Genomic DNA, 27,384 nt, shown 5'->3' with positions numbered 1-27,384 from the left:
GGTGGAGCAGGGGTCCGGTGGATGCCGTCTCCGAAGCACCAGCACCTGGTATGTATGCCCCGGGTTTCCTTCTGCGCTCCCCCAGGCCCGGTCCTCCCGGTCGTGGCCCCTGGCAGCGGTCATGGCGGCGTGCGCGTGGGGCTAGGAGGCATTCCGTGCAGGGGCGCTGCGCGGCTCCTTCGCGCGCGCTCCCGCAGGGCTCTGGTGAGCGGCGGAAGTGACGCGGCGGAAGGGGCGGAGCGAAAGCGCCAATACCGGAAGTCGGGTGCCAGCCGGCCTCCGACGCGCGCCGCGGGTGTACGCCTGTCCGGGGGTCGCGCGGCGGCCTGGGTAAGGCGGGGGGGGGGGGCGAAGCATGGGGGAGGGAGTGCCCGAAAGGATCCCGGGTGGGTGGTGCTATGGCCGGATACCTGCTGACCCGGACACCAGGAGGCCATATAAGGCAGATGGGGACGCCGCTGGGGTGCTTCCGGAGGCCCCAGCGATGGATACGACGGAAGCCCCCTTAGACCAGCAGGACGAGGCGCAGGAGCGCCCGCAAAAACAGGCCACGACAAAACCGCATACGAGTGGCCAGCAGAAGAAGCAGAGACGAACTAGCGACCAAAGCCGCGAAAATTCCTCCAGAAAGGATCCCCCTGCCTCCCTCCGTGATCCGGTACCTGTTTCATCTGCATGGGTAAGAGATCTCCGTGAATTTACCCTGATGCAGTGTTCCCTTATGTTTTTTTTGCAGGGGAAGAAGGCTACGGGAAAACAGAAGCACAGGGAATGTGCCCTCTGTAGTTCCCCCCTACCAGATGGCCACCCTAAAAAATTATGCCAGCCATGCATACGGCAGACGGTAGGGGTTAATAAAGACAGGGAGTCCAAGGGTAGATGGTCAGGCCCTTATACTCTTCCCCCGTTTATGCAGGTAGCGGAAGAGACACCTGACTTCACTTCAAACCTGAGAGAGATGATCAGGGCAGAAATGAAAGTCTTACCTCAAAGTGAACCTTCTAGGAGAAGAGAGGCTAGTGGTTCAGGCTCGGAGGCCTCAGTCGCCCCTAGGAAAGGTGACAACTCCTCGGACTCCTCGTCGTCTTCCTCGGATGAAGACTCTAGCCGGTTCTGCTTCCCCTTAGACCAGATGGACAGATTAGTGAAAGCAATACGGTCCACCATGGGGGTAGCGGACAAAAAACGGGAACTCTCAGCACAGGACATAATGTTCGGGGGTCTAGACCCCAAAAAACGCAGAGCTTTTCCATTAAACGATAAGGTCCAGAGCCTAATTGACAGAGAATGGAAGAGACCGGAAAAAAGGGGCACCATGCCACCAGCCTTTAAGCGGAGATACCCCTTTGATAACCCGGTAGTAAACAGATGGGATAAAGCCCCGAAACTAGACGCAGCAGTAACCAAAGCGTCTAAAAAATCCGCCATACCATTTGACGATATGGCCTCCTTGAAAGATCCGCTAAATAAAAAAGCAGATTCTTTTCTTAAAGGGACATGGGAGATGTCAGCAGGCGCATTAAGACCAGCGGTAGCTGCCACCTGTACAGCCAGATCCATGATGGTCTGGCTAGATCAGCTGGATTCCGAGCTAAAAGACGGAGCTTCAAGAACATCTATTCGGAAAAGTTTGCCGATCATTCAGAATGCCGCGGCGTTTTTAGCCGATGCTTCAGCAGACTCTGCAAGAATGGCGGCTAAAGCCGCGGGTCTATCTAATGCAGCGCGAAGAGCGCTCTGGTTAAAATGCTGGCCGGGAGATATTCAAGCCCGGTCCCGTCTCTGTTCCATTCCTTGCGAGGGGGAGTACCTATTCGGCCCCGTCTTGGACGAATTGTTAGAAAAAGCTGGAGATGACAAAAAGAAATTTCCCAGTCTCCCGAACCCCTCTTACAGACGTCCCTTTACCAGAAAAGGTTTTTTCCGGAGAAGGCCGTCCAGAGATCAGGGCAGATGGGATGAGAAAAAAAGGAAAGGTACAGGATTCATGTTTGGAGGGGGGCGCCAGGAAGGTCCAGCTCGGGATACGAAAAAGCCGCCCCAATGACTAGTTGCCCCGGTAGGAGGGAGACTAGCTGCCTTCTACCCATCCTGGTCTCTGATCTCTAATAGCAGCTGGATTTTGGGGATAATAGCTGTGGGACTACGACTAGAGTTTTCTAGGGTCCCCCTTGATGAATTTAAAATCACCCCACTCAGGCATTCTGCTTCAGAACAAGCTGCCCTGGAGGCCGAGGTTCATGACCTGTGCGCCAAGAAAGTCCTAATAGAGGTTCCAGAGGGAGAATGGGGGAAAGGATTCTACTCCCCTCTGTTCCTGGTCCGCAAGCCAGACAGCTCCTTTAGGACAATAATAAACCTTAAGGCCCTCAACAAGTTTCTGGTCATACGTCCATTTAAAATGGAAACAATTAAATCTGCAATAAAATTGCTGTTCCAAAACTGCTTTATGGTGGTGTTAGATTTAAAAGACGCATACTACCATATACCCATCCATGCAGGCCATCAGCGGTTTCTCAGAGTGGCGGTTCAGTTGGATGGGTCAATTTGACATTTCCAATATGCGGCCCTCCCCTTTGGAGTGGCAGTCGCTCCCCGAGTGTTTACTAAAGTGATAGCGGAGGTCATGGCCCATCTACGTGAATCAGACATTCTGGTGATCCCCTACCTGGACGATTTTCTTATTGTAGGCAAAACGGCGAATCATTGTTTACAACAGCTACAAAAGGCAATGTCTGCCCTAGAACGGTTAGGATGGTTGCTGAACGTCAAAAAATCTCGGTTGCAACCAATGAAAGTCCAACAATTCTTGGGCCTAACCCTAGATTCTGAGAAACAGGAATGCCGTCTGCCTCCGGAGAAGCTTGTTCGCCTCCATTATCAGATCCTGAACGCCTCCAATAACCCCACTATGTCCCTCAGGAAAGCCATGTCCCTTCTAGGCTCTCTTTCGGCCTGTATCCCGGCAGTCCAGTGGGCCCAGTTTCATGCAAGGAAACTACAGAGCGAGGTCTTGTTACATCAAAAAGTCCTTGGGGGTTACTTGGAGGGTCAGCTAACCTTGTCCCGTAACACAAGGGAGTCCCTAGAGTGGTGGTTAGACAAGGATAATTTGTCTAAAGGGGTGCCCTGGGAGTATAACGTAACCCGCATAGTCACCACGGATGCTAGTCCTTCCGGTTGGGGAGCTCATATGGGTGAAATATTAGTCCAGGACCAATGGCAACATCATCAGTTAGGAATGTCATCTAACCTAAAAGAATTGACAGCAGTAGAGCAGGCGGCTAAAAAGCTCCTTGTGTATCTACAGGGCCATCACGTACGAGTGTTCTCCGACAATCAGGTCACCGTGGCATATATCAATCACCAAGGCGGGACCCGTTCCAGACCCCTGATGATTGTAGCAGAGCGGTTGTTCCAACTAGCAGAACAATACTTTCTATCTTTAACAGCGTTGCATATAAAAGGAAGAGACAACATCACGGCAGACTTTTTAAGCCGCAATCAGCTAAAGCAAGGGGAATGGTCCCTAAACACCTCCATATTCAATCTGATTGTACAAAAGTGGGGATATCCAGAGGTAGACCTCTTCGCCACCAGAGACAACAGGAAATTGAAACAATTCTGCTCCCTAAATCCCAGAGAGAATCCTCTGGCGGTAGATGCCTTCCTGATAAAGTGGGACTTCAGACTAGCCTATGCCTTTCCTCCCCTATCTCTTCTACCCCTGGTGATGAGGAAAATCAGGAAAGAGAGCGAGGGTTATAGTTATCGCTCCATTTTGGCCCAGGAGAGCATGGTTCTCATGCCTCAGGACCATGTCGGTGTCCAATCCTTGGGTTCTGCCGGACATCCCAGATCTCCTGTCCCAGGGCCCAGTCTTCCATCCTCAGGTGGCTGGCCTACATCTGACGGCGTGGAGTTTGAACGGTCATTATTAGAAGAGAAGGGCTTCGCCTCAGACCTAATTAACACCCTACTCAAGAGTAGGAAAATCATTACCACAAAAATTTATGTTAGAATTTGGAAAAAATTCCTCCAAAACTCAAGAGTAGTCGCTGGGGATTCAGCACCTATATTTCAGATATTAGAGTTCCTACAAAAAGGTCTGGACATGGGGCTCTCTACCAGTACCCTTAAAGTACAAGTGTCAGCCTTGGGGGCCCTTTTTAGCTGTAACATCGCTGGTAATTATTGGGTAAGCAGGTTCATTAAGGCGGCAGGTAGATCCAGGCCAATAATGAAGGATAGATTCATGCCGTGGGACTTGAACCTAGTCCTCACTGCTATGAAAGAAACCCCATTCGAACCTCTCTCGTCGGCTTCCCTAAAAAACCTGTCCCTCAAAGTAGCCTTCCTGGTAGCTCTAACATCAGCCCGCAGAATAAGCGATATCCAGGCTTTATCTAGGTGTCCTCCTTATTTACAGTTCAAAGAAGATAGGGTGATACTTAGACCTGATCCAGCGTACTTGCCGAAGGTAGTTTCTAGTTTCCATAGGACACAGGAAATAGTTCTCCCATCCTTCCTCCCTAATCCAACTAACGAGAAGGAAAAGAAACTACACACCCTGGATGTCAGGAGAGGCCTCATAGAATATCTGACAGTCACCGATCCCTGGAAGAAATATAATGCCCTATTTATCTCTCACCAAGGCCCCAGGAAAGGTTGTAGGGCGATTTCAATAGCATACACCTCAAAGGGCAGGTCGCCACCCGGGAAGCTGAGGGCGCATTCCACCAGGGCCATGGCGACCTCATGGGCCGAAAGATCAGAAGTCTCCATTGACCAGATATGTAAGGCGGCTACTTGGTCCTCTCCGAGCACCTTTTATAGTCATTATAGGCTAGACCTGGGTGCTTCTAAAGAACTCTCTTTTGGTATAAGGGTGCTGCAGGCTGTAGTCCCTCCCTAAAGCTGATATTACTCTCTGTAAATCTCTCAGGTGGTGCTGTCATGGACGACCGAATAAAGTCTTAGTTACTCACCGGTTAACGGTATTTTTCGGAGTCCATGACAGCACCCGTATATTCCCTCCCTTTAGTTTAATTTGGGTGTGCACGTCTCCTCTTGTATATGCTCACTGGTGATAAAAGTTTATAATTGTAAAGAATACTGTACATAAATCATGCATTAACCTTGGAAGTCCTCTTGTGCTCTGTAATCCAACTGATGCGTGGGAGAGGTGCCACCCTTTTGTATCTGTAGGTTTCCTATTCCTAAAGGGCGGATCCCCTCTCTCAGGTGGTGCTGTCATGGACTCCGAAAAATACCGTTAACCGGTGAGTAACTAAGACTTTTTATTAGGGCTATTTTCATCCGAAAATAAAAAATCTGGGACAGAGACTGGCGATCTGTACGTTGGCCATGATGGGGGGGGGGGGGCAGGGTGAAGCACGAGGCTCATGATTCACTAGGGGGGTTTGCACTTTTAAGAACCAGGAGCATCTGACAAGTGACGTGAATCTCTGTGGGTGCAGCAGGGATTGGAGCAAGATATATGGCATAGCGATCAAATCGCCGTCCCAGAGCTGAACAAAAATGGCGTGCCTCGAGTTCCGCCAAAATTTTGTGACTTTTCAAATCTTTTTACACCTGAATACTAGCGTAAAAGCGTAGTAAAGGGCTCATGTACCTGTATGGAAGCCCTAATACAGACCCATTTTGTACAGCTGCTTGCATGGGCCCGTCACGCAAGTGCATATGAGACCCAGAGCCCACAAATGCCCTCAAGATGACCTCCACCTACTGAGCAGCTGCTGATTCTTCTCCGTCTCTGGGGCTTGTGCAGCTGTAAGCGAGGACACACAATGGACAAAATCATTCAGGAGAACGTCATACCTTCTAATTACGGTACAAAATATTCCAACCAGATTACCATCAAGCACAAAACATGACCAGATCATTAAGGATCGTTGGAGTGACAACATTGTTTCATCTCTACTGACAAAGATATTTTTAGTGCTTAACAAATGTGATAATTGACAATCACAATAAAGCACAAAAAAAATATCTGAAAGGGAACCAATCATCAAAAATTACCTATTGCTAAAATCAGGCTTTTATGGAAAAAGTATTTTATAAAAACGTGTGACTGTTTTTTTTCATATAACTAGATACAATAAATGCCATTATCACACGGCCACTAGGCTTAATATTAGGCTCATGCTTTCTGTTCTTCACATGGACATTAGCTGCAATAGACCATTTACTTGATTAGAAGATGCTCTGATGAGGAAGGGGTGGAGGAAGAGGTGAGCTGTGACATCGCCTATTATGAATAGTGGAACCTGTGTTTTCTACTGTATATAAAAGGTGACAAACTACAAGAAAACAGAGTAGGCAAAGATCCACCAAAGAAATAAAAAAAAAAATTGAATACATTTTATTAAATTGCATATAGAAAGCTATATAAAACCAGCAATAAACTACCAAATATCAAAAGACTGTGGAGGAGACATGAAGGTAGGTAAAGGAGGGAAAGGGAGTCAAAGTATGACAACAAGGAGCAGGGAAACAAATCACTACCATGTGAATAGAGGCAGCAACAAACTGGTTTATTCAATTTTTTATTCCTTTGGTGGATCTTTGGCAACTCCGTTTTCTTGTAGATTGTCACAGTATTGGGAGTACTCCACTCCGTCATTGTATTTCTATTGTGCATTGGGAGAGCTGTACTTTAATACGCTCTCGGCCACCTCATATATATTGTGTTTTGAGATTATTGTTTCAGTGTATACAAAAGGTGTTATCAGTCATTGTACAGGAGGAGGTGAGCTGTGACTAACAATTGTGAAAAGTGTATCCTGTGTTATGTACTGTGTCTAGAGGGGTTATCAGTCATTGTACTGCATATAGAGGTGTTGTACAGGTGAAGGTAAGCTGTGACTAACAGGCAACAATTGTGAAAAGTGGATCCTGTGTCATTTACTCTGTATTAGAGGTGTCAGCTTTCAATGGAATCGTGTCTGTAATAATAATGAGATTGCTTTAAAGCCTTCTGTATTATTAGACAGGATGTGTGAGTCTAGTATTAGACCTAGTGGGCAGTGTGAAATGTGTCACATTTATATACACACACACTAAAATAAAATATATTTTATTGTGAGTGTATATATTGTAATGCAACGGTGTCCACACGGTGCAGTAATGAGGCAGTGACCCAGGGACAGTTCAAAGAAAAGTCTCTTTTAATGCACAGCATACTCACAAAACAGAAAATTAATTCGGATACTCCGGATCGGAGCCGGGAAAAAGTAAGACAGTTTGTGACCGGTTGCCGTGAGCGACTGCACCACCGTGTACGCTGAGGGTGCCAGGCCTTTTGGCTCCGCTTGGCCCCTGTGTTGCCTCACACAGGTTGAGTTCTGCAAAGTCTTCTGCTCTGCCTGCTTGCAAGACCAAAACTGACACACCCAACCCTCTGCTGCAGGGGTTTTTACAAAAGAACCTGTGGCTGTAGGCCACATGGAAAACCTGGGGCCCCACTACCATCCTGCAGTCCATTTTAAAAATAAAAGCCCTTGGCAGGTTTTCTCAAATCTGCCTTGGACAAATAGCTTGCCCAAGATCAACACTTACTTCTATTCTGCCTTGCAATCACAGCTATGCCTGTGACTGCAATGCACTCCCACGGCCTCCATATGCTTCTTTGCACATCCTGGGGGACTTATAGAGACCCTCGCATATAACACCGGTCACTGCCTCACAATATACACACACGTGATCTATATTTCACACTGCCCACTAGGTCTAATATTAGACTCACGCTTCCTGTTAAGGGCCTGTCACACTAAGCGATATCGCTAGCGATATCGCTAGCAATATCGCTATAACGTCACTGGTTTTGTGACGTAGCAGCGATATTGCTAGTGATATCGCTAGATGTGATACTTACCTCCGACCGGCTCCCCCGCTGATTATCGCTGATCGTGCAAGAACGTCCTGGACCATTTCTCGTCGTCAGCTTCCTGCTGGGCTTCCTGTGGCGCCGACGAGCGACACGTGGACGCGGGCGGGAGGACGTCAGGATCGCCTCGTCTGACAGGTAAGTAATGACCCCCGACCGCTGCTATGTCGCTGGTGAGATCTGCCTGTGTGACAGCTCACTAGCGACCACTTAGTGATGCACCAGCGATCCTGACCGTGTCATATCGCTGGTCGGGATCGCTGGTGCATCGCTAAGTGTGACAGTACCTTTATATATATTATATATATCTTGCCATTTTCACATTGCCCTCTAGGCTTAACACTAGACTCATACATTCTATCTGGTACGGCAGTTTTTGTATCATAGTTTATACGATTTAATATTGTTAACAGAATGTGACTGCTAACTAGGCGTCAGATCCATTATGGCAGTTCTCACCTAGATCACTGTTATCATCCACCAGTACGATTTCCTGAAGAAGATTGGGCGGCGTGCGGTCTAACACACTATGAACAGTTCTAAGAAGAGCAGAAAAGGCCTCATTGTAGAAGCAGATAACAATGCTGGCGAGGGGCAGTTCTGTGGGGTAAATCTTTTTAGCACACCTGCCAAAACAAACATGAATGAAGTCAGTTAGATCCAAATATAAAATAGGTCATTACCATTTTCACCTTTTGACAGAACCCCCTAGTCTTTTTTTTTAGATATGTATAGGGAGAGATGTATAAACACAATACTCCATATGAACAAAAGTTTTTTTAATTTGGGGGTAACATGCGTGCAGGCATAGACATGAGTATTCTGCAAATAAATCCACCGTAATCTGCTACAGACACCGAATAAAGAAAATCCGCAACCAGAGCCTTCATGTCAGTAACACTGGAGCTTCCCGTAACAAAGCGAACACTGTAACATTCCATTTACAGCTACACTCATCAGCCATTTATATTTCCACCAGTGAGTTCTATCACAAAGATTGTGTCTTTCATGGTGGGGTCTGGGTTGCAAATTGTGGGTCAAAGAGGTTACACCACAAAAATGTAATGGTCAAATTGCACTAAAATGCTCTGCAGATGTTTGGGTAGGAATTTATCAGAAAAAGCAGCTGCTATAAAAGATGTATAGATTATAGAAGTGTGGAATGTGCCGCTGACATGTGATACTCAGCTGCTGTATCCTGTCACATCGGAAAGCCCTAAAAATGCAGCACACAATTCTTATAGATACACTACATGACGGAGGAGCACCATTTAAAGAGTTCTCTGTGCATATAGGTAATATTGATGACCCATCGTCAGAATTTATCATTAATAGTAAATCCGCGGAGGTCCGACACCCAGCACCCCCTCCAATTGTCTGCTGGCAACTCCAGCCATATGTAAACATTGATGTATACATCTGGGCACCAAATCTTCTAACAGCCGACAGGGGGCAGTACCGGGTGTCAGACCCGCACCCAACTGATACTGATGACCCATCCTATAGATAGGAGAACCCATTGTATCTGCTGTAATCATTCACTGGATAATCAGCTGAGATGGGGACACTACTCTCCATACAGAGCACACTTCCCTGCAGGGCAATCAAGGTTTTGGAGGACAGTTCTTAAGGGGTTATTTTGCTCACTGGGTAAGCCTTATTAAGTCGTCCAACGTGTGATCCATACAGAAAAGAGGAGTCATGTAAGTGTATCTTTTAAATTGTACGAGGGGCGATCCAAAAGTAATGATAATCGGTTATTTCTATTGCACACAAAAATTAAAATAAAATGTTTTCTTCTCTCTTAGGTACCCTCTAGTCCAGGGAAAAAAAAATCACTTAAATAGGCCACGATTCCCGGGAGCTACATTTATTTGAATATGACCTGCCAAGGAGTGAACATCAAAATGGAAAAAAACGAGCTCAGAGCTGTCATCAAATACCTCTGCTTGAAAAAAATGTCTACCAAAGACATACACAGCGACTTGGTGGAAACATTGGGGGACTCTTCTCCTCCATATTCCACAGTTGCACGCTGGGCCAAGGAATTTAAGCTGGGAAGAACATCGACGGAAGATGAACATCGCGAAGGACACCCCTCCACGTCCCTCAATGAATAAAACGTGAAAACAGTTGAAGAAGTTGTGTTGGCAGATCGAAGAGTGACTATCAGGCATGTAGCTGAGGTCACAGGGATCTCATATGGCAGTACTGAAAGAATCCTTGCAAAAGAATTGCATATGAGAAAGGTCTTCGCGCGTTGGGTGCCAAAAATGTGAACCGACGAGCAAAAGAAGAAACGAGTTGACATTTCAATAGCAAATCTCGAAAAGTTCCAAGCAGACAAGGAGAATTTCTTGTCTCGTTTTTTGACCATGGATGAGACCTGGATCCACCACTTTGATCCCGAAACTAAACAACAATCGATGACATGGAAACGAGCCGACGAACCGACGCCGAAGAAATTCAAAGTGTCAAGCTCAGCAGGGAGGTTATGGCGTCCGTTTTTTGGGATGCTGAAGGAATTATTATGATGGACTATTTGGAGAAGGGAGCCACTATTACGGGCTCCTACTACGCAGAACAAATAAGAAGATTGCGGGAGGCCATCAAGGAGAAAAGGCGCGGCAAACTGCGGGCTGGAGTGCTGTTTCACCAAGATAACGCACCGGCTCACAAAGCTGCAGTTGCCATGGCTACCATTCAAGAAGCGGGGTTTGAACTTGTGGAACACCTCCCCTATTCGCCAGATCTAGCCCCCAGTGACTTCTTTCTCTTTCCTCAGCTCAAGGAACACCTCCGGGGCAAGAACTTTGACGACAATAGCGACGTGATAACTGCTGTTGGGGAGTTTTTTGAGGGTCAAGATCAAGAATTTTTTTCGAAGGGAATTCTAAGTTTAGAAAAAAGATGGACTAAATGTATAGACTTGTTAGGAGACTATGTAGAAAAATAAAAAATTTTTTTGACTATATTCATTGTGTTTATTATTGATTATCATTACTTTTGGATCGCCCCTCATAGAGATTAAAGAAGTTTTACAGGCTCAACTAAAAGTCTGCAGGCGCCATAGATAAGACGTTTTATAACAAAATTATGTACACCCACCAGCTGTCAATCCAACGCAGGCTTCTCTGGTGGTCTGCGCCAACACTGGAAAACAAAACGTCACCGTTCCTCTGTTACAGGACTACAGGGACCTGTGACTGGCAGCAACAGTCGAGTGACTAGTACAATGCATTTTTGGGCATTTTTCTGATAACGTGCCATTTTAGGGAACGGGGCCACTACAGACAGTTAAAGGCCCGAGTGGTCCTACAACTGAAGAATGGTGAAATCCTGGTGCTGCCGCAGACCATTGGTACAGCCTGCGCTGTATCCATTGGGGTGATAACAGTGCATATACATAATTTTGGGACTTTTACCCCACTCACAGTGTTGGTAGAGTTTTTAATGGAGGTCAAACACTTTAAACGGTTTTCCACAGAAAATGAGCATCTGTAGGTAAGCCAGCCCATTTCTTTGCCATCCTGCTCTTGGTTAGGCCTGTGCAGGATGAATTCCTTTTTTCCGTCCTTCTGCGATTTGCACATGTTCATCTTCTCATAGTTTTCTGTGGGAGTTCAATGGAGCCCACAGGTGTCTATGAGAAGCTGAGCAGTAAAAAACAGGTGTTGTGCTTCCTCAGTAACTTCATATAGGCACAATGGTTGGGATCAGATCCAGTCCTACATAATCAGGAAAGTCTTCTTTGGCAGTGGCTGCAGTAAACTCACAAAACAAGACCCGATGCAATGCACCGCATCATAGTAATCACGTCACACCTACCTACGTAATGCTGGATTTACACATAGCAATGTGTGCTATAACCTGACTCTGATCCATCAGACGTCTGCATTTACTGAACTACCAAAAACTCCTCCTGGTCCTCTCACAATCATAACACTGCTATTTGGGCTCTACTTTACATGGCAGGGATTTTTTCTTCTACAGTAATACGATTTATGCACTGACAACATAATACCGGACTAGAAACATACTTGGGATCCCTGGTGTCTGGAATGTCTCTGTGATAGCCCAGTCGATTACTTATCAGCATATTGAAGGCATGCTTCTGATAGCCAACATCCCGCACGTCCTGGTCTTGTTCATTGAAGATCATTCCTATCATAAATTGTAAAATATATTAATAGCACAGACGACTGGGAAAGAGAAAGGGGTTACTATCGGCCATAGTTTATGTAAAACAAAATAAAAAGACATACATTATATATCCCACGCACATACAGTGGGGAAAATAAGTATTTGATACACTGACTATTTTGCAAGTTTTTCCACTTACAAAGAATGGAGTGGTCTGTAATTTTTATCGTAGGTACACTACAATTGTGAGAGACAGAACCCATCTTCAATGCTCTTACTGAAGGAAGGAGGTTGTTGGCCAAAATCTCGTGATACATAACCCCATCCATCCTTTCTTCAGGTTATTAATGGTTGTCTGAGGAATGTCTTGCCATGCTAAATTTACTTGGGCAAATCATCAAGATCAGCTGCTGGCAGCTTCCTTTGCAATTGCTGACCAATGACATCCCACATGTGTTTAATAGGAGACAAGTCCAGAGACACTTCATGCCATGGTAGCATGTTTAGGACACACAGGCTGCTCACAGTACTATGAACAAGATGCGGCCTGTTGCCTTCATGCTGAAAAACGGCTCCTGGGATACTTTGGAAAAATGGCCGTACTACTTGTTCCCCGACCAAATCGATGTAACAATGAACTGTTAGTGTACCTGGAATGAAGACTAGAGAGGTCTAGCTACTACTACTATACATTAATTCTTCCCACACTATAATTACTAGGAGTAGGACAGGTGCGATGTTACATAGTGAAGGCTTCTTTATGGCATTTGCCAGGTCATCTCCTGACCAATCTCCAGCTATCATTGCATAGAAGACAAAAGCAGGACTCAACTCTGAAAAAGAAGAGACCATCTTTCCCGCCTCCATTGCATATTCTACTGCGCCAAGATAGCTTTTGAGAGCAGCGGTGTGAGGTCAATGGAACACCTGTAACTGGATGTCTGGCTCATAGCCAATGTTGCACAAACACCTTCTGATGGTTTGTGTAGACTCTGATAGACCTTAGTCTTGGTGAGTGATGTTCATTTTCACTTTCAGTACATAATGGATCAATCATGGAACCAGTAGTCTGGCTAAATCAACACAACAAAAGATGGCCACATGTTGCTGTGAGCAGCCTGTGTTGCCTAAACGTGCTACCATGGCCTGGAGCGTCTCCAGACTTGTCTACCATCACATCTTGGATATCATTGATCAGCAACTGCAAAGGAAGCTGCCAGCAGCGGATCTTGATGATTTTCCCAAATGCATTCAGTGTAGCAGAACATTCCTCAGACAACCATTAATATCCTCACTGATAGACAGGTGTGGGTATTTCTGTGTCTGGCACTCATACTCCGTACTGAATAATTGAGATGTTTCTGAAAATGCTGTTTCAATTTTTTAGATTGCAGATCACTGACATGTCTATCGATCCTGTGATTTCCATAATTCCACAACTTTTCCTTCTTGGTGTTGCAATTTCGATGTTGATCAGTGCATAATACAACAAAATACTCATTGCAAGGTCCAGACATACGTGGCACAATGGTCCACATACAGAACGTGGACTGAATCTAACCTAAAATACATAGGGATACAAGAAGTAGCAGTCCCATGAAAGAGCTGGACTCATCAGAAGAAATGACTTGCACAGCTTTTGGTTTTAGGCAAGGCTCCCACTTTGTGACATGTCAGCTAATAATAATTTCCGGTCACACTCTTACAAAGGCTTACTTCAATGCTAGCAATCTTAATCTGGACTCTTGCAAAGGCAAAAGAAGCATCTGCTTTTAAAAGCGTTACAGCATTACTCCTAGAGATCTCTGCCAAATGTGTTCCTCTAGTAACCAATTATTATTTGCTTCATGTAAAACCTTTTTCAGTCCTACTTTAGTTCCAACAGTATTGTGCAAACTGAGGCAAGCCTTAAAGGGGCTGTCAAGGCAAGCAATATTCATGACCTATGCTTTGATGGAGGGTGAGACCCTGTACTTTAACTAATCCAATGTTTTTAGTTCAAGTGCGTAGCAGCCTCTGCTGGGTACTGCAGATCAGATACTTTCTGAGAGAATAGGAGTGGATCTGCCATTCTCGGTAGCTGTACATTAGTCATTCTCTGCCCGTTTATACCACGCAAGATTTTTCTGATGAGCCCGTGAACATGATGTTAGGAGACTGTCTACGTTCAGTGAAAATTGCAAGATTTTGCTTCCTCTTTACAGTGTTTCCCTTTTTAAAAACAGAAAAACCACAGTGAAATCCAGAGATTCATCATACGAATTTTGTCCTGAAATCATGAGGTCTGTGCTTTCTTCTGATTTTGCACATTGAAGACATCCATGCACTGGGTGACAACAGGAGGTCTCCATCCACCTATGTAATGTGTCATTGTGGGAGAAGAGCAAAACGGACGTACAAATGCTTGTAGCGAAACTACACATCAGAGACAAAACAGCCAGTGCTTGCCAGAAAAGTGGTTTGCCATTTGGCGACTGCTTTTAGTTAGATATGTGGAGATTGTTTGTCCAGCCTGGTTTATTCTAAATTTCCATGTGGGATGTGGTCAGATATACACATAAGGGCGGCCTAAGAGTGGCACACTCAGCCATGGTGGTCTTAATCCACACTTAATAATAATAATAATAATAATAATCTTTATTTTTATATAGCGCTAACATATTCCGCAGCGCTTTACAGTTTGCACACATTATCATCACAATCTAAATTCCCTATCAGTATGTCTTTGGAGTGTGGGAGGAAACCAGAGTACCCGGAGGAAACCCACGCAAACACGGGGAGAACATACAAACTCCTTGCAGATGTCGTCCTTGGTGGGAGTCGAACCCAGGACCCCAGCACTGCAAGGCTTCAGCGCTAACCACTGAGCCACCGTGCTGCCCACACTATTAGTTACCAATACAAACAAACGGGTTGTCGTGACAGGGGTGTTTTTTAGGCGGGGTGATTTGCCATAAATTTCAGATAAATACAGGTCCCACCTATGTTGAGAGCAACTGCTCAACCGTTTCCAAAATTCTCATAGAAGTGAATGAGCCGCTAACGCGCCCACTCATTCTCCACCTAGATGCTGTGGCCTCCTACTACGTGGGTTTTCATAGTGTCACATCTATCAGGCATTTATGGAAATTCCATAAAAGGTTGGAATACCCATTTAATGAACCATTCTGATTAAAGGGGGGGGTCTCCAGAATTTTTAAAAAGTGGCCACAGAGTAAGGAATGTGATCAAACAGTAGGGACTAATAGTGCATGCAGAGGTCGCGCTACATATTTTTTAGAGGAGTAAAAATACTCCCAATATTTTTGAGGAGTATTTTTCACCACGGAGGAGTACGTATACTGCACCCCCATCTCCATAATAGTGCTGACCACCGTACGAGTGACGCCCACGTCACATGCCGCCAATAACGCACAGCCAGCAAGCCCTGCCCCCGGCTGCCATTGGCCGCGGAGAGGCTGACTGATGCTACACACCCTGAGATGCACAGAGAGAGCGCGCCGCGATGACGTAGTCGCGCGGGTCACGTGTCCGTACGGCCGCTGCTGCACGCTACCACCCGCTGAGAGACAAGCACAGAGGGCGTGCCGCGATGACGTGAGTTGCTCCGCAACATCTGATACTGCCCTTTCCCCAGCTCCGTCCAACTCGCTGCCACTGTAGCTTAGAATGATGCGTCCCGTGGACGTATCGTACTAATCTGAAGGCGTTTTTTCGCCTGCCTGTGCGTCAGACGCCCAGACAGGCGTTATTGCGACCTCTGAGTGCATGTGACCACTGCAGTCAATCATTGGTTCAGCAGAGGTGTTTTTATGTATCGCATATGACAGACATCATCACTGGGGCAAGCTAGCGAAAAGGGGGAATTCAAGGGGAAATTATATTACCGTATATACTAGTGTATAAGCCGACTCCCCCTTAATTCAGCCACAAAAAACTGGGAAAACTTATTGACTCGCGTATAAGCCTAGGGTGGAAAATGCAGCAGCTACTGGTAAATTTCAAAAATAAAAATAGATACATGAATAAAGTAAAATAAATTGAGACATCAGTAGGTTAAATGTTTTTGAATATTCATATTGAATCAGGAGCCCCATATAATGCTTCATACAGTTCATGATGGCCCCATAAGATGCTCCATATAAAATACGCCCCATATAATGCTGCACAAAGGTTAATAATGGCCCCATAAGATGCTCCATAGAATAATATGCCCCATATGCTGCTCCATAGATTATGCCCCCATAAAATGCTCCATAGATTATGCCCCCATAAGATGCTCCATAGATTATGCCCCCATAAGATGCTCCATAGATTATGCCCCCATAAGACGCTCCATAGATTATGCCCCCATAAGACGCTCCATAGATTATGCCCCCATAAGACGCTCCATAGATTATGCCCCCATAAGACGCTCCATAGAGTATGCCCCATAAGACGCTCCATAGATTATGCCCCATAAGATGCTCCATAGATTACGCCTCTATAAAATGCCCCATAGATTATGCCCCATAAGATGCTCCATAGATTACGCCTCTATAAAATGCCCCATAGATTATGCCCCCATAAAATGCCCCATAGATTATGCCCCCATAAAATGCCCCATAGATTATGCCCCATATGCTGCCCCATAAGATAAGAAGCTCCATAGAATAGGCTCCATATGCTGCTTCCACTGCTGCAGAGAAAAATGACATACTCCACTCTCGTCGCTGGGGGCCAGGTGCCGGGTCCTGAGCAGGCGGAGACACTGGCGCGCTATGGGGAACAGGTGCCGGTGTTGCCGCTGGCTCAGGACCCAGCACCTGAGATATTCACCTGTCCCCATCCATCGCTGCTGTCTGCCGCATCCTGTGTCAGCGACCGTTCAGGCAGCAGAGGGCGCGGCGCGCACTAACCACGTCATCGCGCCCTCTACTGCCTAAAAGTCACGGACGCAGCAGACAGCAGCAAGCAGCGATGGACCGGAACAGGTGAATATTGGATATACTTACCCCAACCCCCCCGGCGCGCGCATATTCATGAGTTTAATGAGCGGTACCACGTGACCGCTGAAGGAAGGAAGGGAGACTGTGGGAGAAGCAAGGGGGGGGCTGCAGAGACGCGTCAGTATGATCTGACACCCCCGCCGACCCCCAGGTATTTGACTCATGTATAAGCCGAGAGGGTGACTTTCAGCCCAAAAAAATGGACTGAAAATCTCGGCTTACATACGAGTATATACGGTATTATTTTATAACATTCTCTACTGTTCGCACACAGTCTAAAAATTTTGGAAAACTACTTCAGTACTCTAAATAAAGATGGACAAAAAGATTGGCACTGCCCTGGTTCAGCGTCCAGTTCGGTCCTCTGTGGCAGTCAGATCGGGGCAGTGTTCACTTCTGTGCCAGCAATACTCTGCCCGGCACCCTAGGGAGCTTACCAGGCCCCTGCAATGTCCTGACCTGTTGTGATACGATATCACAGGAATCTAGAAAAAGGCAAAGGCATCCATAGGCACTGATGGCGCAGAAGTGAACCAAATTGGACGCCATACCTCTGAGGCAGCCGGACCTGGGTAGTTTGGGCCTCCGTGGCAGGTAGACAGGGGTGGTCATTTCAAAATTGCTGCAAACACTGCTACATGACCATAATGAGTGAATATACCCTAAACACAGATTTACACAGTGCTGTCAAATTGTGCTTTTTCATAAAACTTTTATAAAAATATGGGGGAAAAAAATGCATCTTTACTGCACCATGTGACTACGTTCTAAAAGTTTTAGCAGTAGTAAACACTTAGAGGCAATCTGGCAGGGGTGTGTACATGGGCATGTACAGTGGGGCAAAAAAGTATTTAGTCAGTCAGCAATAGTGCAAGTTCCACCACTTAAAAAGATGAGAGGCGTCTGTAATTTACATCATAGGTAGACCTCAACTATGGGAGACAAACTGAGAAAAAAAAAATCCAGAAAATCACATTGTCTGTTTTTTTTTCATTTTATTTGCATATTATGGTGGAAAATAAGTATTTGATCAGAAACAAAATTTCATCTCAATACTTTGTGATATATCCTTTGTTGGCAATGACAGAGGTCAAACGTTTTCTGTAAGTCTTCACAAGGTTGCCACACACTGTTGTTGGTATGTTGGCCCATTCCTCCATGCAGATCTCCTCTAGAGCAGTGATGTTTTTGGCTTTTCGCTTGGCAACACGGACTTTCAACTCCCTCCAAAGGTTTTCTATAGGGTTGAGATCTGGAGACTGGCTAGGCCACTCCAGGACCTTGAAATGCTTCTTACGAAGCCACTCCTTCGTTGCCCTGGCGGTGTGCTTTGGATCATTGTCATGTTGAAAGACCCAGCCACGTTTCATATTCAATGCCCTTGCTGATGGAAGGAGGTTTGCACTCAAAATCTCACGATACATGGCCCCATTCATTCTTTCATGTACCCGGATCAGTCGTCCTGGGCCCTTTGCAGAGAAACAGCCCCAAAGCATGATGTTTCCACCACCATGCTTTACAGTAGGTATGGTGTTTGATGGATGCAACTCAGTATTCTTTTTCCTCCAAACACGACAAGTTGTGTTTCTACCAAACAGTTCCAGTTTGGTTTCATCAGACCATAGGACATTCTCCCAAAACTCCTCTGGATCATCCAAATGCTCTCTAGCAAACTTCAGACGGGCCCGGACATGTACAGGCTTAAGCAGTGGGACACGTCTGGCACTGCAGGATCTGAGTCCATGGTGGCGTAGTGTGTTACTTATGGTAGGCCTTGTTACATTGGTCCCAGCTTTCTGCAGTTCATTCACTAGGTCCCCCCGCGTGGTTGTGGGATTTTTGCTCACCGTTCTTGTGATCATTCTGACCCCACGGGGTGGGATTTTGCGTGGAGCACCAGATCGAGGGAGATTATCAGTGGTCTTGTATGTCTTCCATTTTCTAATTATTGCTCCCACAGTTGATTTCTTCACTCCAAGCTGGTTGGCTATTGCAGATTCAGTCTTCCCAGCCTGGTGCAGGGCTACAATTTTGTTTCTGGTGTCCTTTGACAGCTCTTTGGTCTTCACCATAGTGGAGTTTGGAGTCAGACTGTTTGAGGGTGTGCACAGGTGTCTTTTTATACTGATAACAAGTTTAAACAGGTGCCATTACTACAGGTAATGAGTGGAGGAAAGAGGAGACTCTTAAAGAAGAAGTTACAGGTTTGTGAGAGCCAGAACTCTTGATTGCTTGTTTCTGACCAAATACTTATTTTCCACCATAATATGCAAATAAAATGAAAAAAAAACAGACAATGTGATTTTCTGGATTTTTTTTTCTCAGTTTGTCTCCCATAGTTGAGGTCTACCTATGATGTAAATTACAGACGCCTCTCATCTTTTTAAGTGGTGGAACTTGCACTATTGCTGACTGACTAAATACTTTTTTGCCCCACTGTAGGTGATAAGAATCTGAATAAAGTGATATCTTAATGTCTGCAATCTGATGTCTTATTCCAGGGAATTCCACTGATTTTTTTAAAATATGTAAATGAGTTGTTCCAGACTATGGACCGAACACTGATCTCCCTGAGAATCGGCCTTTAGAGATTATTTTAAAGAAAAAGGGGGACTTACCAGGGTGAGACATGCAACTAACACAGAAGAGTAGAACTGAACTTTGCTTCATAACAAACATGTTAGCAGCTGCAGTTCTCACAGCCCTGCTGTATTCCAACACTACTGTCTGCCTGCGAGATGGAAGCGGAAAGGAACCTGCAAGATGTGTCAGGATAGGGTCACACGTCCATCTGTTCTCCATCTGAGAGAATCTGTCTATTAGAAAAAGTTAAAAAAATTCTCCATACTCAAGAGTGTGGTCCAGTGTTTTCCACAGAACCATAAACGTTAATGGGCAAGTGCTCTCCGATTATCAGAGGCAAATCCTGCATGTTTGATTTATTTCCCTGGGACCAACGAGGTCTGATTGAAGAAAAAAAAAAAAAAAAAAAAAAAAAACACACATATGTACGGCCCCATAGAATAACACGGGGACAAGTACTATCCATCAAAACCATAGCATTTGCCTAAATAATACAGCCCTTATAATCACACTCAGCTCTGCAGTGAGATCAGGAGAGCAGACAGTGGCCATCACACTGATAACTCCCCCTATATGTAAAATAATCTCTGGAGGCAGATTCTCGGGGAGATCTATGTCCGGCCCATAGCTCTTAACAGTCAATTTATATATAAGAAAAACGTGGATTTCTCTGGAATAAAACACTGAATCGCAGATATCAAGGTGTCATTTTATTCAGCTTCCTATGACCTACAAGACCACATAGACAACTTAGGAGGGTTGTCCTACTGACAAATTCTCTTTAAAGTGGTGTGCGGTGTGAATGATAGATAATGTGTCCCAGTACCCTTTAGTAGCTTACAAAAAATATAATGGAGGGCTGCATGAATAACAGATCTCTTATCATGGAGATACTCGCCTTAGCCTTAAGGCCCAGTTACATTTAGCGATGCACCAGTGATCCCGACCACGATATGACCCGGTCAGGATCGCTGGTGCATCGCTAAGGCCTGTTTCACACTTCCGTTTGTCTCCATCAGTCAAGATCCGCAGTTTTGCAAAAAAAACGGATTCGCCATTTTTCTTGGCGGATCCGTTTTTTCCCCATAGACTTGCATTACCGGCGGATCTTGACGGATGGCCATCCGTTGGATCCGTTTTTTTGCGGATCCGCCAAGATTTTGGCGTCCGCTGACAAGACTGGACAGACAATGCAACGTTTTTCTGGGTGTCCGGATCCGCACTTTACACTGCACGTGCCCAGCAGAATCGCCTTTGCAGTAAATTTAACCCTAAATCCCGATCTGGCGGCTGAGAAAAATCTCTCTCTCTCCGGTGGCACACGTTGATGTCCGTACGCAGGCGGATCCGTTTTCCGCCATTTTGGCGGATTCCAACTGACAGAAAAAGCTGACGTGTGAAACAGGCCTAAATGGTCGCTAGTGAGCTGCCAAACAGGCAGATCTCACTAGCGATGCAGCAGCGGTTGGCGGTCGATACTCACCTGTTAGACGCGGCGAGGGTGTCCGTCTTCCGCCTGCGTCCATGGCTTGCTCGTCGGCGCCAGCAGGAAGCCGACGACAAGAAATGGACCAGGCCGATCTCGCGCGATCAGTGATATCTGGGGGGGGTCGGTCGGGGGTATCACATTTAGCGATATCGCTGCTCCGTCACAAAATCGGTGACGCGCTAGCGATATCGCTATGTGTAAAGGGCCCTTTAGGAGTAAGAGATAACAGGCTGTAGGGAAAATCCAACTCCCTACAAATCTGTTCGGCATTTACAATAGTCTGTAAAGGAGTTGCTGGTATTTACTTAACCAAATGTAGCTAGAAGTCAAAATGGACTTGATGCCATTTAAAGGGGCTAGTCGCACTTGGATATCCCTTTTCATATGTGCATTTTACTTAATCAGGGCTCCACTATATGAGGAAGAGTGGAGAAATATTGCAAAACGTTAGATTGGACATCCCAGTAAAACCTCCATCAAAAAGTTACGGTGAAAAATCATCTTCAAGCATGTCAGACTTCTCAAAAATCTTTTTAAGAAATTTCACCATATTACATGCACATATAAAACATTGCCCCCATAACATCCAAGTTGGCCAACCCCTGAAAGCGACACCTTTTGCAGGACCCCACTGATTTCTAAGGAATACAGCACAGCTCGGCCCCTCTTGGTCGTCTCCATAGCTCCCCCTGCGGTGGACGGAGCCAGGACGGTGTGATGACCGTCTCTACCAGAAATGAAAATAACCCTTTAAAGGTTCAAATAAAACATATATAGGAAAAATACATTGTGCAGAATCAGAAAAAGTAAAAATACAGAGTGTTATTTTTTTTAATTAACTGCAAATCTTCCATGTAGAGATCACACTAGTAAGTTCAGGTATCAGTAGCCGGCATGAGCGCCAGGCTGTGCATTTCCAGAGCTACAACCCAGGTATGACTAATCCCATTTATCTCATGCCAATTTCTCTGTGGCAGATTAGCGGTGACTAGGACTCGTGCCAGCCGTGCTGACTACCTCTTCTCTAACAACTACACAGCTGGAGGCAGGCAGCGCTTACTCCTGACTTCCATACATCCGTCATAGTCTCTGCTCATCTCCAGGTGCCATCAGCTCCATGCAAACAACCCTCTCACCTGATTCCCATATCTGACCTGGGAACCCCCCCACCCAGCTGACAAACCCAACGCAAACGTCGCCCGCCCCTCTAAGCTGCCTAGATTATTTCCTGTGTGTGTGCTATAATTTAATATAGTGGGGAGGTTCCCGTACACATCAGACTGTCAGCCGAGCCCAACAATTCCAGTGGGCTCAGACAAATTTATTCTAATGTGTATGGGGGCCTTAATGGGGTTTTTTGTTCCTACTTAAATGCATGTATTTTGGCTAAAAATAATTTGCGCAAAGAGGTTTTATTAAAAATGTTGGTGCGTTTGCCTTCTAGAGCCTCTACATTACACTGCTGTTTTTTGCTGGTTGCAGAATGAGCTGAGAATCCATCAGCTGACCCGCGATGATGGACTGATGGGAAGCTAACTCTACTCTCTTTTTCTTTTAGTTCTTCTCACCTTATTTATGACCAAAGACCAGGGGAAACTAAGAGCCTTTAAAAGTAAAGAAGTGTTTTTCCTTAAATATTTTGCAATTTAAAAAAAAAAATATGGATTTGGCCTCAAATATCTGCAATTGAGTGTAAAAAAAAATCTCCTTTAAGTTCAATTTCTGTCATCTGTGAAACGCAGTAGAAGTATAGACAGTGATGCTCAGACCGACCCCATGCGTCTCCTGTGGGTATATATCAAGCTGTTATCAGGAGACACGTGTATGGTTTTTACTCTAAGGGAAAAGTCAGACGGCCGTATAACTTGGACGAGAATTGCAGTGTAATGCTTGGACTGATCGGTGGCTCTCCCGACCCTAGAGTGCCGGCATGTTTTTCTATGCAGCCGACACACACGGGGCGGGAGAGCCGCCGGCCAGTACAAGCAGTATGTTGTGATCCTCCCTTAGGCACATGTGCGGATTGCCCTGCAGAATTTTACGCGCGGATTTGTGCAAATCCACAGGTCAAAAGACCTGCGGTTCATCTGCAGATTTTCTGCGGTTTAGCCTGAAGTTTTCCCCTGTGGTTTGATACCTGCCATGGAGCAGGTGCCAAACCGCAACGGAATCCGCACAAAGAATTGACATGCTGCGGTTCTGAAACCGCAGCAAATCCGCACGGAAAATTCTGCACCGTGTGCACTGCGGATTTAATTTTCCATTGATTATAATGGTACTGTACACCGCAGCAAAAACTGCTGCGGATCCGCAGGACCAAATCCACTGCGGATCCGCAGCAGAATCCGCAGCGTGTGCACACACCCTAACAGTCACACCTGGACGGCTGAAGTCATTCTAAGGCCAGGGTCACACTTGTGAGTCTCTCTCATCAATACCCGGCACTCGGAACGGCGTATGTGGCTGCAGAGAAATACTTGCAGCCGCACATTCCGGTTCCGAGTGTCAGCGGCAGTGCTGGGTATTGATGTGAGAGTTTCTCGCATTACACTCGCAAGTGTGACCCCGGCCTAATGCATACAACCTCTACAGAAATCAGATTGTAGGGATCTCACCAGATTTAGCTGGATCTGCCAAATTAATCATCTGCAGATTACCATCTCATGCCTATGGCCTGCTCTATAGTCATATGCACACAAACTGATCCCCTCTCTGTCTCCAAGATGAGCTTTTGGCAACCAAATTTTGATAAACACTACTGGGACTGGAACTATTAACCCTTTCTTTCCAACAATTAAATACCACTTTAAAATAATTTTCAACCATAGAACAAAGAATCAAAATGGTATATAACACAACGCAAAATAAGGATTCCTCACCTACTTAATCCCCCAGAGGGTGGTCCCTGCCAATTACATACCTTGAAGCAAAATGTCCAATAGGGCCCCTCCAAGAAGAACTGGTCTCTAATAGTATTGGTCCTCTCATACTGACCTGTCACACCCTTTAGGCTCCAGGATCCAGGGATGACTGCCACCCCTGCACCCACTGTGGTTACGGCCGTGGTCCCTGCAGCGGTGACATCATATATAACATTCACTGGCCACAGCGGTCCGGCCAGGGCAGTACTTGTACCACTGAGGCCAATGATTGGCAGCACTGGTCACAGGACCGATATGAGTGATCTTCGCTGCAGGACCGGTGGTGAACTGTGCTTGTTTTGACCATACTGTCATTCAGAAAATACTTGTCGCAAAGTGCAGTTAGTTTAAAAATAAATATTAAATGCGCTTTACTCCCCCTCCCTAGGTCCAACGCGGAGAGTCGGCCACTGTTTCAGATGTCTGTTATTGTCAACAGCGCTGCAGCCAATCACTGAGCTCAGCATGAGTAGACGTTGTGCGCCGCTCAGAGCCACCGAACTCACAGATTGGCTGCAGTGCCTTTCGCCGACGTAATGTCAGCGCTGCAGAGAATAACAGGCACCGGCAACAGCGGCGGAAACTCTGCACTGGACCCAGGGAATAAGAAAAAAAAAATGGAAGGGGAATGGGGTTCTTCTAAAATCCTGGACAACCCCGTTAAGCACATGCGATCCGTTGTTCTGCGTTCTTACCCATCTCCGGGGAGAAATTGCCATTGGTTTCCACAAAGTTTCCTAAGTGATCTCCGGCCCGACCCTTGTTAGATCCATCGGACTCCATCCCGGCCGACTCCCGGGACAAGCGGGGGGACACTTTCTTGGGGTACGGCTTGTACGGCTCCAGCCCCTTGACGGGCACATGTCTGACGCCGGCGCTCTCTTCGCTAAAGTTGAAATAAATAAAGAGCAGAAGTGTCCAGGTCACAGAGGTGAAGAGGCAGCCATAGCAGAAACAGCGGAGCGCGGCGCTGCCCATGGTAACCCTAGCATCGTCCAGGGGCCATTCTCACGTCCCTGCCGGAATCACAAAAAACAGTATTAAGAATAACAGCAGCAGTAATGAGTAATGTCCCCCTCAGTGCCCTGCAGAGCCTCAGCTCACATAGTCACTGCACAGCAGCAGATGTCCATGTGTCACCGGGTCACCCTGCAGGGAGGCTACTGTGTGGCTGCAGCCTCCACAGCTGCCCTGTGTGTAACACCCACGACCGAGCCCCCCAGCAGCCACACGCTGCGACCACCCTCCGGGGCCCTTCACCGAGCCGCTTACCTGGGGCCCCCTTCAGAGTGACTGGTCGCAGTCTCCGCCCACAGAGGGACAAATCCTATAAGCTCCGCCTCTCACGCCGTGTCTGAAGCAAAGCTGTTTGCAAAATAAAAAAAAGGGGGATCGGCTGCGTGACGTCACCTCTGGGCGGGGCTCACTGGGAGCTTCATTCCGCTGTACTGTAGAGGCTGAATTGATCTTCGCATTTTTGTCTCCTGTAGGAAGACATATTGGCTTAGCCCGCTCGCCCAGATTGTATTGGTTCAGAGCTACGAGAAAATGGCCGTCGTTCGTTTTTTTTATCGGTCATTTTTTTGTTAATTGAGCCTAAATGGAATGTGCGGGGAATGTGAGGAATGACAATCATTTAGTGGTTTTTTTGTTGTTGCTCACGTTCAGTTACACACAAAAAATGTGGACTCGTAGAAGGAAAACTGCACTGTGATCGGTTACTATGGCAACACAGTTATAACTATTAAATCTGCCCCAGTATTGTGTAAATTGCTGGAGTTGGATGCTTATGATACAGGTCCGCGCGATGTTGTCACCTATTTCACCACAGGTTTATGCAGCAAAAAAAGAGGTGTGGATTCGGGTGGGTGACTGTAGTGTTACCATAAAGGGGGTCTCTGGGGAATCCCAAAAATTAGAAGAGGTTGAAAAATAAAAGGAGCAAAATCATCTACTACCAGATGCGCATGATGACATTCACCATCGGGATGTATTGACCGCTGCAGCCAATCAATAGCAGCTCACGGCTGTGGCCAGTGACTGGCCTGGTAATAGGACGTCACATGTCCTATAGATAGAGCCAGGCCTGTGCAAACACCTCCCCTCTGACAGCGACTATGAGATGGGACCCCATTATTGAAGAGGGAGGGAGTTCCAGCATCAGAATCTTCAATAAAAACTCTCTGTTGTAAAAAAGTCGCAATTCCAAAGCCGCCTATTGCTTAGACCTGTTTCACACATCAGTTTTTTGGCGTCAGTCAAAATCCGCCAATTTCTGAAAAAAAACGGATCCGCCAAAAAAGGGGCAGATCCGTTTTTTTCCCCCATAGACTTACATTAGTGGCGGATGTTGACTGACGGTCGTCCGTCACACCCATTTTTTGACGGATCCGCCAATATTTTAGCGTCTCCCGGGCGGATGAGACGGACTCTGCAACGTTTTTTTTTGTTGACGGTCCGCTATTTTCAACTGCGCAGGCCCGTGCAGCTTTTCTCCGGGAACATTCTTAACCCCGAATGCCGTTCCGGGATCGTGAAAAATTCTCTCTCTCTCTCTTTTCATATTCGGAAGCAATGACAGTCAGTGTGTATATATATATATTTATTTATTTTACTCATTTATACAATGCCATTAATTCGATAGCGCTTTACAGACATTATTGGCACTGTCCTTGATGGGGCTCACAATCCAAATAAATATATATACATATAAATATATACTTCTATATATACATATATATATGCTGTAAAGCGTTGCGGAATATGTTGGAGCTATATAAAGATTATTATTATTATAATATATATATATACACACACACACACACACCGACTGTCATTGCTTCTGAGTATGATTCCTGCCTAAATGTGTAATTACTGTGGGAGACATCTCTGTGACCTACACCCATTTCAAGTTATGTATATGTATATATACTGTATATGTACACATGCACACTTTGGAATGATAATTGAAAACTTTGCAAATCAGTTTATTAAGTGATTGTCTACATTCTTGCGAAAAAAATACATGTACAGTAAGTTGCTTCCAAACCCCTGTTTATTCCCCCTTTGTATTTGACTGTTGTTAGCTGCATTGATATCAGAAATGTACTGGTTTCTGTATCACTAATGCTGGGGATAAACCCCGCAGGAGATTGCCCTGATAAGCACAACACTTAGAGGAGGCATCACTGCCATCATCTGTCCTCCAAATGAGTATGTTCTGATATCACTGCAGCTGATGGTAGGAGAATAGACCAGGAAAAGAAAGGGTTTGGAAGCCACTTACATGCATATTTTTTAAGCAATCAAGACAAATTCTCTAATTTCTATCCTATGTAGAGTCATGCCTTA

The 27,384-nt window shown here is 45.9% G+C and overlaps 1 protein-coding gene across 1 annotated transcript in view; it reads right to left on the bottom strand.

Moving 5' to 3' along the window:
- Positions 1–25,461, bottom strand: part of GALNT11 (polypeptide N-acetylgalactosaminyltransferase 11) — a 45,578-nt gene extending 20,117 nt beyond the window's left edge. The window contains exons 1-4 of the mRNA XM_073581562.1: positions 25,306–25,461; positions 24,729–25,049; positions 11,950–12,073; positions 8,369–8,535 (exon numbers count right to left, since the gene is read on the bottom strand). Coding sequence (XP_073437663.1) covers positions 8,369–8,535; positions 11,950–12,073; positions 24,729–25,011 — 574 coding nt within the window. The 5' untranslated portion in view covers positions 25,012–25,049; positions 25,306–25,461. The remainder of the gene's footprint in view (positions 1–8,368; positions 8,536–11,949; positions 12,074–24,728; positions 25,050–25,305) is intronic.
- Between the last annotated feature and the right edge of the window lie 1,923 nt (positions 25,462–27,384).

Source organism: Dendrobates tinctorius, unplaced genomic scaffold (assembly GCF_039654945.1).
Source record: "Dendrobates tinctorius isolate UK_male_01 unplaced genomic scaffold, ASM3965494v1 ptg000070l, whole genome shotgun sequence".
NCBI lineage: Eukaryota > Metazoa > Chordata > Amphibia > Anura > Dendrobatidae > Dendrobates > Dendrobates tinctorius.
This window is presented reverse-complemented; position numbering and strand designations above follow the sequence as displayed.